General features: G+C 37.0%; 1 protein-coding gene across 4 annotated transcripts in view; it reads left to right on the plus strand.

Moving 5' to 3' along the window:
• Positions 1-775: 775 nt before the first annotated feature.
• Positions 776-15,072, plus strand: part of alms1 (ALMS1 centrosome and basal body associated protein) — a 37,564-nt gene continuing 23,267 nt past the window's right edge. For all 4 annotated transcript variants that reach the window (XR_012389154.1, XR_012389155.1, XM_073920687.1 and 1 more), the window contains exons 1-7: positions 776-850; positions 2,902-3,061; positions 3,367-3,484; positions 5,397-7,314; positions 7,701-7,860; positions 7,958-8,914; positions 12,291-12,409. Coding sequence is in view for 2 of the 4 variants with exons in the window: in XM_073920687.1 (XP_073776788.1) it covers positions 815-850; positions 2,902-3,061; positions 3,367-3,484; positions 5,397-7,314; positions 7,701-7,860; positions 7,958-8,914; positions 12,291-12,409 (3,468 nt within the window). In the remaining 2 variants the exon portion in view is untranslated. The remainder of the gene's footprint in view (positions 851-2,901; positions 3,062-3,366; positions 3,485-5,396; positions 7,315-7,700; positions 7,861-7,957; positions 8,915-12,290; positions 12,410-15,072) is intronic.

Here is a 15,072-nt window from a genome sequence, read left to right on the forward strand (position 1 = left end):
TTCCAAAACGATTATACTTTAAGGTTTTTATTTTAATGTCTTCTATCTGCATAAAATGAGTGCGTTTATAACATATTATTTTTATTTTGTTCAGATTTTACGTAGGATAGGATGCAACCATTCAAGCTAGCAGCATAATGAAATAATTTTGAAACTTTACAGTTCACAGAAGTGATGGGAAAGAGAAAGGAGGTATATCTGCAATGAACTCGAAAGTCAGACAGAGAATCGAAACACAAGAGATTTGTTGCAAAATAATAAGATTTACCACAATAATGATAACCAGTCATACCATAACAAAAGCTTTACACTACTTTGATTTCTTTGTTGGTTACTACTGTTTAAACCCTTAAACAATTATTTAACTGGTGAAAAGTAAGAGGATCATTTTTGGCACCTGGTGTGCAGAACACACTTTCACATTTGGGGTAGACAGTTGTTAAATTAACTGCATATTGTATCGTATTTTGTTGCAAAACATACACAATAAATGAGTTACCTTTCTTCCCGCGCCACTAAGCGGTTTATTTTTGTTCCATAGCAACGTCCATAGCAAATTCATTATGAAAGTGAGTGACACTGCTCATGTTACCCATTCATCTTCTCTGTGGGTTCCTGAGAAAAATGTCACGCGTTAAGATAGGTAAATAATACATAATACAAATATTATATTTTGTTACTGAGGCCGTTTACATACGTCGCATGTTTTCTATTTTATTATTTTCTATTTTCCGCCAGTGTAAGGGTTAATTCAAACATCTGCAACTGCGCATGCGCGATAACGTCTGCGTCCGTCACAACCTACGGTCACAACATGGATTCAGTTGGGGATGCTGCAGATGTAAACAATGTAAGTTTATGGAAATCGCTTTCATATAATAAAACTAGATATACAAAATCAGTTTTAAAACATTCTAAATGTACGAGCTTTTCATGTAATTTCGACATGATTGGTCTAGGCTCACGAATCGAGACAACCTTGTAGCAACTATCACTGCATGGCAACAAGTGAGCTGTGTTCAAAGTTAGCGCTAATGGCTGTCCAGTGGTTTGCTGACAATAAAATTATGATCATGACCATATGTTGTCGGCTTTCAAACACAATCATGAAATCAGAATAGTATGTAACAGCTTTAAAGCCATCGGCTAACTGTTAGCCACTTCAGGCTAAACAGTAACGTTAGTTAACATTAAGGTGTTTAAAGTATTAGGGGAAAGTTGGTTTTATATTCGCACATTCAGACTTTCTTCTTATTAGTATTGATTCAGAAAAATATTCTTTGCACATTTTAAATAGTGAAATCATATTAGCAGCGAATGACTATCAAAGAGCAACATTAATGTTGATGATCAATTAAATGGTGCTAATGTTGTTTTGAAGTCGTACTTGTAATTTCAGTTTGAATAGTCAAAGAACAACGGTAAACAATATAGGGAGCATGTCACAAGTTGTCACTGAATGAATGCGCACATATAAAACCAACTTTACCTCAATTTCAGCTTCTTTTATTTATTTCATTATTTACTTGGGGAATTCTGTACAAACTATTAGTCTAAGTGATGATTACACATGTTTTAGCACTACATAATACAAAGTTAATTATTAATTATTATTATAATAATAGTTATAAATAGCAAGTTCAATAAAATCTTATGATTCATTTATATAGATATTACATCACTTTACATAATATTAAATGCAAGATCATTTCATATGAGAAAGTGGCATGTTTTAAATCAAGACATTCATATTTGAAATTAGAGTAAAATTGGTTTTATGACATCATGCAAGAACAGCATTAGGAGCCTACAATTTAATTAACGGTGAACAATGTTGGACGAGATGTCTTTTAACTTAATTTAATTGAGTATATATCACTAGTCTGCCTAACTACCAGTAAGGCATTTAACTTCATTGAAAATAGCAAAATTATATTAGCATCCAGCGACTATTAAAGTACAACATTGTTCACAGTCAATTGAATAATGCAAATTTGATTTTGAAGTCATATTTACATCTCATTTCAGTCAAATATTCAAAGTACTATGGTAAAAAATATAGGGAGCGTGTCATAAGTAGGGCCAGACAGAATCTGCTGACATGTTTTGCTGTTTCTGCAGAGAATTTTGTAAAAAATCTGCGACTGTGCGGAATTATTTTGGAAGTATCATAACTAAACACTTAATATATGAAATAAAAAATAATAGCTTTTAAATTTTCCTTTAATGTTTACAATGCAAATCCATCTAGATACTCTTATCTGGCAAATAATATCTCTACTAAAATACACAAAATATTACTTTACAAACTGTACTGTAAACAAATCATATGAACATGTTCATATTAGTCAATATTATTACTCAAATAAATTTAAAAACTGAATAAATATAAATTTACAACCATTTACACAAGTAAATAAATAGACTCAATGATTGGGTAAAAATCTACAGTAACAATATAGTTCGATTTACTTACAATATAGTTTGTAAAGTAATATGTTCTGCCTTTTAGTAGATACATTATATGAGAGACTTGCTTTGTTAACAATAAGTAGATCTAATTGGATTTGCATTGTAAACATTAAATAAAAGTTAAGATTGTATTTTTTTAAATTCATATATTAGGTTTTTAGTTATGATACTTATAAAATCATTCCTCATGAGTCCGCAGATTTTTTTTTACAAAATTCTCTGCTGAAATAGCATAAAATGTTTGCAGATTCTGTATGGCCCTAGTTATGACTCATGTAAGGGGATAGTTCACCCAAAAATAAGAGGTAATGTTTTATTTAAGTGTCTTTATATTCTGTATGATTTGAATGAAGGAAGATTGCAGTTTTTAATTGTTAATTGTATAATTGCTTTGCTGTATGAGTAATATATATGGTTTTACCTTTCCAGACCCCTGCAGAAACTCCTTGTCAAAAGCATGGACAAAATATACATGATTCAGAAGTTGATAGACCATATGCAGGCCCTGCGAACGATGGAAGACCATTTAATAACCTTCAGGATTCAAGTATACAGCCAATGATGAACCGATTTGAAATTTTACAACTAGGTAAAGAGAGCTGGTGTATGTACAGTGGGCTTCAAAGATCTGAAATCACATTAAAAACTTAAAAACAAATATATCAAGATACTCTTTGGATAATTGCCAAATCACACTGAAGAGCATTATTAGGCTTTATGCAGCTTGAAGTTTATTTTTTTATATTACTAAAGGTATATTTAAAAAAAGAAGCAAGATGTTTGTTTTTCAGATGTTTGAGTCCTACTGTATATGACGTTGTGCCTTAGTGTTACTTTCAAATATGTTGTTTTAATTTAACTTTCTTAATGATTTCAATTCATTTTCTTTTTCAGAGTTTCAGGATAGCCAGCTGTCACCTGCGCTACCTCTGCTTCCCTGCTTGGACAAATCTAACTTTCTTTCTAACTCCAGTGTTTTTCAGGAAACAGATTTAGAGTTTGTCCCTCTTCGGTACTATTTGTTTAGCCACACTTTTGGCATTTATTCCTTCTTTTCTTTAATTAAAAATAATAAGGGATGCACCAAATCTTTGACAGCTTAAAACTAAAGGCATTTTCGTTTTTTGACAAAAAGAGAAAATGCCTGAAAAATGTAAGTTGAAAAAAGTTATGCTGAAACCCATTAATTTCATTGCATCATGCAAAGACCAGTTTGCAAAAGCAGCGGAGCGTGCGCACTTGCTCAAATTTCAAAATAGCTTAATATTTTCAGCTAAAGATTTTCTTTGTTTCACTCTGGACATTCTGTTCATGAACTCATACACTAATTTATGCACAAACTGCACATGCTCACCGGAAAATCTAAATTAATTCAAATAATAGCCTGACAGAGCATTTTGTTTCTACGGCTTGCAATAGCGCAACTGTGCTGTCATGACAACGCTGGTAAAATGATGCCTTTCGACTCTATCAATAATTGTAAAATATTCTTATTTTATTGGCTTGTGATTTTTAAAATCAGAATAATCTAATTAAAAAAATCTTTATTAAAAAAAGTCATACAGAATTTTATCATTTATTAGTATTGACTCTTCGCTAAGCCACACCTGAAAACCGCCACACATCAATCGTGGCTTAGCAGCCGTAGCTACGTGCAGGAGGACTGTCAAGCTTTTGAGCGAGGGAAACAAGCCAAAGCGTTGTGCATATGGATTGTGCAAATCAGATACCCAGTATCCTAAAAGTTTGGACGGGGTGGTGGAATTTATTTCCCTTTCCAAAACCTAAAATCCAAGGGGAGAAATGCCAGCATGGATCAAGCTCTGTGAGGGACGTTAAAAGAGCGGGGTTAAGTTTTTTTTTGATATTCCTGACACATTCAGTGACAGACGTCAATAACTCACACTCCTCTTATCATTAAAAGATCTAAACTCAGTTTCCTACAAAAATACAAAGCAGGTTATGTTTCACAGCTGTCTTTATCTTTTTTTTTCCGTTCAATTTTATGAGCACTGCTCCGTTTAAGCCCTTACAATAGCTGTAAAAGCAACACAATCCAGTCATTTTCCACCAGTTTCAAGCTACGAATATTTGAAATGACATATTAACAGAACAAAACCGAAATGTGATTACAATCTGAGCACTTGTGATCAATATACTTCACCCGCAGCTGTTTTTCAGTCATTTATAACCCTCATGTCCATGTTAGAGTTACAATCCACCATTGTTTTCATCCGTCTTTTGGAGATTTAGTCATTGTTACGATGTTATAGTTGGGTTAGTGTCTGCTTTTATATTTGGTGTCAGATTAATATTAATATAATCCCCTTTCTTTGAAGGCATTATGTAGAAGGACTGTCCATTTATGCTTCCTCTTTGGTTAGTAACGATATATTTCATTGCACTACAATTAGTCTATCAGACTTTTTGGCAAAAAAAAAGAGAAATCACAGTTTAATTTGTTATTAGATTATTTTTAAATTTCACCTGCTGTGCATGAACTGAGCTGTTGAATAGTCAGCATATGAGGCTAACCTAGCTTAAATTTTGATTAAATTATTTTTTAATCGGTTGCCTATTATGTCCTGAATATACCCCTGGTATGCATACTGCAGTCCTTCTCTGTCTGGCTTTCTCTGATATCTCACCTGTTCGCCAAAAGTGACTAATTATATCCCTGGAAATAACTGACACTGGCAAATACATATTTTAATAGACGTGCCAGGCTCGAAAGCTTGACAGGTGAAGCAACAGTAACTAATGAGAGCGAGACTTAGCGAAGAGTCAATAATCACAATGCATTTTCTGTTTGTTTTTACGTCCAAGTGCTTCCAGAATTTTAATTTCGGTGCATCTCTAAGAAATAATATCCTATCAGTATGTTAACAAACTATATATATTTTCTGTTGTGCTCATGTACACAGGGGAATCCCAGACTTCTCGGTTATCCCTGAGAGATGTTCAAGTATTTCAGATGAAGCAGTAACTGTTGATTCTCAACTTCAAACTAGTATTCATGACCAGGCTACGATTTCTGAGCATCCTTTGGAGGTCCCAACAGCCTTGTCAGAGGGTGAAAATAGTTCCTGTTCACTGTCCCAGCACAGCCTGTCGCATAATGACCATTCTAGAGGACTTGGAAATCAAAGTAGTGTATTGTATAGTAATGAGTACAAAATCAACAGACATATGGAAGGAGAGGAGCAGACCGCTGCTCAGCGGCTTAGTGAGGGGATGCATGCTCGGCCTTTATTAGAGCTTAGAGAAGAGGACATTAGTGTGGCTGTTAGCAACAGTAGTGCCATTTCTTCTCCATCTGAACCAGGATCAAATCATCAGAACACTCAGAAAATCCAGACAAGTCCCTCCAATCTTCAAGCAGACCGAGAGCAGCCACAAGGGGGCTCACTGTCGTTGACATCTTCATTTCAGAAGGCTACAGTTTCGACAGCTCGCTCAGATGTGTCAAATATAACGTTTCGTGATTCACAGATGGATACACACCAAACAGCAGATCATCTCCACGATCAACTTCTGACTGCAAGTGGCTCCTTGTCTGCACCAGCAAGTAGGCTCCATGGTGGGAACAAAAGTTCTGACAGTGCACAATCTTTCACCATAGCTGGTGAAGATCTGATACATGTTCCAGGTCTGCAGAGAGCTCTTTTGAGCTCTGGTGGTCGTTTAATCGGAGCAGATGGCTCATTCTTGAGCTCTCAGCCTGTGTTTCAGTCAACACCAGCAGTACCTCCCACGAGACCCCTACCTGCATTGACTAAACCATCTCTCATACACTCCAAACAAAAGGCTGTTGCCTCTGCAGCTACGTTACCTCAAAGCAACCAGTCCAGAACTGGCTTGATGCCATTATTGGATCTAAGCGACCAACATTCCTCTTCTATGTACTCTCAAACAACATCTAGCAAACCACCAAAGACTGAGCAAACAGTCTCGCATGCCCATTCTGTCTCAAACGAACACATTTCTCCGGCCGTTTTAAATCCAACAGCCGCTGACACATCTCGCTCGGACACTCAGCTTTTTTACTCCAGTACAGAGAAGAAAGATCAAGTTTCTCATTTGGCTCTTGGGAGAGTACAGTCTCTTCCCAGTCTCAGCTACTTACAAAAAGTAGATGCCTGGAAAGCCAATCAGAGTTCGAGCAGATCGTTTTGTGATAATTTGGCCCTGCAAGGAGTTGATGGTGTGTCACTAAAGAAGAAAGCGCAGGATGTGGGATCTGATATATTTAACCAAATGGATTCTCGGGACAAGCATCAGGCACTTTGTATGAATGCCAGCTCGCAATCGATTCAGCAACTTTCCTCGTCTCATTCCGGAAGCGTCTCACCTCGTCGTGTTGATGAAGCTGGGGCAAGTGTGTGTAAAGGACAGGCATCCGATTCACCTGTAATTCGCTCACAATCTCACTCCTCCCTGAGCTCTGTGGTGACCTCAATTCAGAGAGACACAGGCACACTCAGCAAGCAAGCCCCATTAACGCAATCTAAAGATGTTCCGGCCACCAATCAGTCTTCCTTAATTTCAGGTGGAAGTAATGAAGGGATGAATACTTCAGCCGCTCACATGGACACAAACGCCATCAAGATGTCTCCTTTCCTCAGTCTTGGTCGCTTTAGTGATGTGTCCTCGAGCGTCAACCTGAGCAGCACTCTCTCCAGCTCTCAAGGCAGTTACCATGGCGAGCAGAGTATGCGGGCATCAGTGGGAGCTGCGTCTTCTGTAGTAAGTCTTGAGGTGGATAATTACGCCCCTTATTGGACCTCCAGACCTACTTCTCCTCCACACACAAGGGAGTTCAACATTGAAGACAGAATCCCGGTAAGTTCAGCACTTAAGAAAGACGAAGGCTTAAAATCGTGACGTCTTGATGATCCATTGTAGGCAGTGGTTTATGTGTGTTGTTGCTGTCTGACAGAAAGGTTTAATTGTCTTTAAATATGAGGCAGCAGTTATATCTTATACAATATTATTTTATTGTATTGCAGGGCTCAAAATTAACCTTTTTTGCTTGGTACCACTAAAAATAAATAGTCTGTTAGAGGTTGCTGTACTTCACAATCCAATTAGTATCCCTAAAAACACCAATAATATGTTTGATTGCTAATAAAAGATGTGTGGCATTCATATGTATTACACAATTATCTAAAGAAAGCAGACCCCTTCAAAAGTTTTGTAATAGTATTGTTCTTTTTTTATCTCTGTAGCTCTACCTCCTAAATTTGGGTATCGACCAATCACCTTCTACAATCCTAAATCCCTTTACTCGTCGTGGACCAATCAGAGAGCCTGAATTCTCTCCTACTGACTTATGCACCATCAAAGGCTCCATAGGAACACCAACCAAAAGCACACAACCATCTGAAGGTAAGCCAAAGACTACATTTTGTGCACAGTATTATTGCTTCTATAGTGTAGCTAGTCCTATTCGGTTATAAAGCCATATATCTGTATTTCTCTATAGTGGACAGTCTTCAGAAGGAGACATTCTCCAGCTCTAGTCAACACTCAACTGAATCCAGCGCTTCTGTCTCACACCACCTGTCAGTGCATGAGCTAAGCCAGCCAGCCACTGACAGCAGTGTAAAGGTGATATTAACCCAGGCAGATGCTGCACAGCTTCAGTCAACATCACATCCTTCAACAACCCTACAACAATCTGATGCTGCAGAAAGTGAAAGGAGCTTTAGTTTGCCAGTCCCAGAATCAGGGCCTAGAGAAGTGGTAAAAGCGGATGATGACTCTCTTGTGGGTTCTGGCACACTGCATGAAATCAGGCGTTTGCTGGGCCGAGCAGAAAGCCTGGTATCCGGTCGATCATCATTAACATCCTCCCCTGGTTCACACCGCTTATCGGAAAGTGACACGTCGCTTGTTTCGCTAGGACGAAACGCTCGAGGTTATCACACTGACACATCTCTGTCAGCTGGTGGGAACCTTTCTCTACTGCTGACCCGCTCTTCATCAGACTCTGCTTTGAAAGGAAGCTTGTCATCTTCCCAGGGTCCACAGCATATTGACCTGACAACTGTAAAGCCTGCTGCTCTCTCTTTAAGCAGAGAGGAAAGTTTGAAGGCACGTGACCTCCGTGTGACCCCAAGGCGGGCTGAACCTGAGGGCTGCAGCGCTGCAGACCCAGATAAGGGAAAACCGACTACAACCACATCTGGCACACAGATCAATCTCCCTTCGATTGCAGTGAGTGTTCCACAGAATGAGGAGGACACGTCTGAGGATGCTCCGATTGGCTCCTCGGAGAATAGTTTGTCTCATGTCTCTGCCGAGGCTGAAAGCTTGAGTGACAGCAGCAGCGAAAGTTCATTGGCTGCCAGAGTTGCCAAACTCCTTCAGAGTGAGTCGCCTGTTTCTATGGTTACAAGCCGACCAAGCACAGCTGACCCAGAAGATAGTCGTGCGCGAGGTAAACACACTGATTTGTCTATGACAGAGATGCCTAAACTAGGGCCCGCGTGCCACCTGAGAATGGTTTAGAGATTGTCATTTTAAATTTAATGTAAACTTTTACTTGTTTGTTTTATTGTTAAGCTACAAAAAAGCTATCTGAAATGAAATGTTTTAATGTAAAGTGTAAATTAATCAGATTTAGTTTAAAATGTGCATACTTTGGAGAGAGGACAATGCAGAGACTTTGGTGAGCAAATCAAGGCAAAGGCAGATTCTGCATGATTAGTATTCAGCGTTGAACTTCACAGTGTTATAAATGTGATTGTTTGTGTTTTTATTGTAATAAGTTAAGTTATAAAAGTTATACTGCATTAGTTAAACAGCCCCTATTATAAATTGAAAAAAGGTCATATTTTGGTTTTGGGGGTCTCCAACAACAGGCTGATATGAATGTAAGGTCAAAAAACTATTTTTTTGTCTTATAATACTAATTTATTTTTACCTAATTAAGCGACTCCCATATGATTCGTTCAGTGATTCATTTGTTCCCTAACCCCTCCTTAGCGCAAAGCTAATATGTACTGATTGGACCGATGACCAATTGGTCAACAGCGTTCAGAGAAAGAAATGCAGAGAAAATCAACAATATTGAAGTAGTCAGAGTGCATAGTGTATGTGTGAGCATACCTGCCAACACTCCTGTTTTTCCCGAGAGTCTCCTGTATTTCAGCCGCTTACCCATTTTGTTATTTATCTCTGAAAACTCCCGTAATTTTAAACCCCTCTGGTCCTCAGCATTTTGGTAAGGTCTTTGAAACCCCCACGTCGCCAACATTGGTATAGGATCCGATCGCATCGGCCGCCCAAAACACGCTTTATAGTAGTTACTAACACCACAGTAAACAGAACCCGGTTCTCAACAGTGTTATTCAGACACCTTACCCGCGAACCTAACCCCTCCAGTCTCCTGGATTTTCAGGGACAGATGTTGGGAGGTAGTGCAGGAGTGCATTAAAGCAGTGCAGTTAAACACTAGCATATTGCTCTATTATAAGCCATGACACACATTCAGTATTAATCCACACATCGGCAAACGCAACAATATATTGAACCTTGACCGATGCATGTATGTAGGTACAGCTGATGGTGGCCATAGCAATGACAAACGGCAGTGGAACACGAGCTCACAAATGCATTTAAATCCGTAAACAAATCGGCACGTGTCGCATTCTTAACATGGCATTAGACACAATATGAGAATATAAAGAGTTAACCAGATACAGTACAAGCGGTAACACAATTACAATACATAGTTTGCAAGCTAGAGAAAACAAAGAGACAACCATTTTAATCTCACTTACTTACACTTGTTAAATGGAGGAAGAAACTGATTCATCATCCACTAATCTATGTACCGATAGTTCATGTCAAGCTCTGACAAAGTCCTACACCTCAATAGTCTTTTCTGATCCTTCCTTTAACAAACGAGCGATGAATCCCCCATTGTAAGCGTGTAGATTCCAAAAGCACTTGTCAGAAACATAACAGGGAACACAGCACAAGCTTGGGCTGTAATGCTGAGGTATTTTTTCAAAAATAAGACTCAACCACTGACTTCTCTCAGTTACATCTTTGGGTAGAGAAAATAACACTAACTTTCCCTCACACTTCCACTAATATCCAGCTGAGCACAGCGTGCTCATGACTTGATTCAACCGGGATCTGCTGCAATGTTTGTGAGCGGGGCTGCAGGTTTCAATTTTCCCAGGTTTGCACGTGCAACAATTGGGCGGGGCTTAAGTTTTGTATAGACATCATGCCAAAACGGCTAAAGACTCGTTATTAAGATGATTCATTTGAAGCACTGTGAATCGACTCTTCTATAAATGAATCAATAGTTTTAAACACGACTCACTTTTTGATTTAAGCCTTACCTGGAGATTTCACTTCACTTAGAGATGTGTTACACAATACATGGAAGGTCATTTTCAAAAATCCATAATAGGGGCTCTTTAATACAATTCAAAGTAGAGCTTTCTATTTATTTTTTTATATTAGGAAATTAATTAGTAAACTTCCCATGGTGATTTTAATCAAAAATAGTTTAGTATATCTATCTTTATCCCACAGTGATATTTGGCATTTTGCCCCTCATACGGAAAAGTTTAGGCATCCCTGGTCTAAGAGGATTTATGGTCATTTACAGTTGGAGTCAAAATTATTAGCCCCCCCCCCCTTACTTATTAGCCCCCCTGATAAATTTATTCCCCCATTTTCTGTTTAACGGAGAGCACATTTCTAAACATAATAGTTTTAATAACTCATCTCTAATAACTGATTTTTTTATTTTAATTTAATTATTTTTATGATGACAGTAAATAAAGTTTTACTAGATATTTTTTAAGACACTTCTACACAGCTTAAAGTGACATTTAAAGGCTTAACTAGGTTAATTGGGTTAACTAGGCAGATTAGGGTAATTAGGCAAGTTATTGTATAATGATGGTTTGTTTTGTAGACTGTTGAAAAAATATAGCTTAAAGGTGCTGATAATTCTGACCTTAAAATGTTTTTTTTATTATTAAACATTGCTTTTATTCTAGCAGAAATAAAACAAATAAGACTTTCTCCAGAGTAAAAAAATATTATCAGACATACTGTGAAAATTTCCTTGCTCTGTTAAACAATATTTGGGAAATATTTAACAAAGGAAATTTTTTAAAGGGGGCTAATAATTCTGACGTCAACTGTATGCATTTTGTAATCACTGGTAGTGGCTTTCTTAAATGGACACCCTGTTAACCCTGAAATGAAATTTCATGTAAAAAAAAAAAACAGTGATAGACTGACTACGTTTCCATCCACCTATTTTCATGCGTATTTTGGAATATTAAATAAATACGCTTAATGGAAATCCTAAGATGTGCATACATTTGGAAAATACACGTAAAAAAAAACTATGCGCCAACAGAGTAGGATAAACTTTTTATCCGATAAAATAAATTTACATAAACTACAAGGAAAACACATCTACCAAATAAATTCCAGCATGTAAATCAAAAAAAGTTATGGGATTTTGTTTTAACAGATCATGTGATAACAAAAATAGGCATGATGGGGTGACCTTAATGAACAAACCAGTGGACTGACCACATTATTTAACATCTGAAATGTTGTTTTGGTCTTTCTAAAGTCTCTAATCAATGCGATTATTACCTCTATTATTACCTTAGTAATTAGCCTATTACTTTGTTCTAATGCACCAAGGACCTTGATTCAATTAAAATGTCTCCTTTCATTTTTTATTGGAGAACAAAAGCAAATAAGTAAAAGCAATGTTCATTTGAGTTAACTATTGCTTTGTGACTGAATGATTGAATTTGTCTCCGTAGAATGGATCCTGATGAAGGTTTCTGGTCGTCGGTGTGAAAGTTTAGAGTTAAACACTGAGGACAGAAAGAGAATTGAAGAAATTAAACGAGAGCTTCTGCTGAACACCAAATACACCAAGGTAACATTCATACGCTAACATATAACAAAGTGCTTCTGGTTCACAAACTGTCAACATTTCAATGCTCAGTGGTTGTAGCCAGATCTGCCAGGGATGCACAATAAATTGTCACTATATTGGTTATCTTTCAAGATCAGTTTATATTAGATATTTAATTGTGTGCTTAGGATCCCTAGTTTTACATTTATAACTAACATCTAACACTATATCATAACTACAAGTAACGCAGCACTGTGATGTGATAAAAGGTATCTTTTCCATGTTAAAAGGAGTTTTTGTCCTAACAAGTTATGAAGTTATTAGCTGTGAAACACTGTATGACGTTTTAGATCTCTTCTAGAGCCCACAGCTAATCAGTCTGTCAGATTCTGGGAGAGGGTGCTCGCTGCAGAGCCATTTGAGGAGAGCTGAGCTCCAGCGAGGGGGAGCATGAGCTGTCGCTCCTCCTCCTGTAAGCTGTTTTAATGCGTACACCAACCTCACCCCTAACCCTACCCCCAGTGACATCACTCGTAGAAGAAGTGCAAAAAAGGTGGAGCTCAAGCTTAAGCTCCCCCTCGCTGGAGCTCAGCTCTCCTCAAATGGCTCTGCAGCGAGCACCACTTGGATTCTGGAGTGTATTACAGTTCTAAAGAAAAATATAAATGATAAATGATCTTTAAAAAAAATAATACATTTATAGATATGGTATATAAGTCTTTAATTTCACTCCCCATTTAATTTCACCTTCCACATGAATAGTTTGTAAGCACAATTAAGTCCACACAGCATGCCATATCATCTGATAATTGTAAGAAATAATTCCAAAAGGCAACTGACTGTTTAAAGCAATATAAAACAAAGCAAAAATACCATGTATATGTCGAGTTTAGCGGCTAATCAGCCGGAATCAGATGAGGTGATGTGACTGCGACCAGCGAGACCTAACTGTCACATTTAAGTGGCCATGCCCTTAATTATGCAGACGTAAAATAACTTAATATAAATGAAACGGATGAGTTATAAAAATATTCACCCCCTCACAGTTGTCATGAAGGGTAATATTAGCTATATGAACCAAAATCATTCTTTGTACCAGGCTGTAAACACCTTGTTTTCTGCTGTAAAGTTGGCCATTTTAACAGTGGGCTCCCTAAAAATTTGCTCTATATGGAGCCAGGACTAGTGGAATTTTGATGAATTGCAGTTTCAGTTACTTATGTATTTGCTTTATAAGGGAGAGCGGGAGGTTGCCGCTTGGTCAAAATGCAGTGTTTAGTGATTATTTACATTAACCCTAATTTATGTAACAAATGAGTTGAGAATCAAAAGACATGTGAAAGTGAAACCATAAATCAGAATCGCACTGCTCTTAAAGTGACAACGCACAATATTCCTGCTGCCGATTGTTTAAATTATTAATCAAACAACAAAAGGACAAAATTCCTCACTTGACTGCAGGACTTTTGTGGCTAAAATTAAAGTTTTTTTCTTACAGTGAATATGCTTAAAGCACAGTTTGTTTCATATTTATATTCTATTTTATTCTATCTTTGCCAAGATGACAGCACATGATATTTTACTACATATTTTTGAAGATCCAAGCATTCAGCTTGAAGTGCAATTGAAAGGCATAATTGTGTTAATTAGGCAAGTTAGGGTAATTATGCAAGTCATCGTATAACATAGTTTCTTCTGCAGACAGTCAAAACATATATTGCTTAGGGGGGCTAATAATATTGACCTTAAAATAGTTTTCAAAATATTTAAACCTGCTTTTATTCTACCCAAGACAAAACAAATAAGACTTTCTCCAGAAGAAAAAATATTAGAGGAAATGCTGTGAGAATTTCCTTGCTCTGTTGAATATCATTTAGGAAATATTTATTTTTTAAAAACTCACAGGAAGGCAAATAATTTTTACTTCAACTGTATATCATTTAATTAATCGTGATTCCAATGATGACCAATATAATCGTAATTATAATTTTTTTCCCCATAATCGAGCAGCCCTAGTCTTAGGCATGTCCATAAGCGAATGTGCTACAAAACTGACAAAATTAGCATTTTGAAGATAGAAACATTCAAAGCTTGCAGTTTGTCACTTCAGCCTTAATGGTTCCACAATTTTTTTGACGTCGACTCATACTTCAGTTTCTCATCAAATCTTCTGACCAATCAAATGCTCTCTAGTATCTGACATGTCCACCCACTTCAGTACACTGCTCATTTGCATTTTGTTTGATGTGCTCGATCTCAACCACTCTCACTGACGGAGCTGTGATACTAACAAACTCGTATCAGTAGTTTCTGTTTTTTAGCACTGCTTTATTTCTGAACTAATTTTTATTTCCGTTTTTAACAAAACATACGTAAAAGTGCCTAACCAACTTTACTGAGGTGAAGTTTGATTTATATTCACTAGGCATGGGGCGATAACCGTTTTCAAGGTATACCATCGTGTGAAAACTCAAGGTTTTAAAGCCGCCAAAATATTATGTAATACTGTTCCTAAGGTATGTGTAAGATTTTTTTTATTTACGTTTTTTTTTGTTTTTTAGGACAGCAGTATCTCCAGAAGAAAAGTTATCAAAAGATGACATTTAAAGAGTCTGTATTTTTGAAACAAATGAAGACAGCAGAAGTCAATAATTAATTTGAGTTATTTATCCTGACATATTTAC

The sequence above is a fragment of the Danio rerio genome, chromosome 13 (genome assembly GCF_049306965.1).
Source record: "Danio rerio strain Tuebingen ecotype United States chromosome 13, GRCz12tu, whole genome shotgun sequence".
In the NCBI taxonomy this organism is placed as follows: Eukaryota; Metazoa; Chordata; class Actinopteri; order Cypriniformes; family Danionidae; genus Danio; species Danio rerio.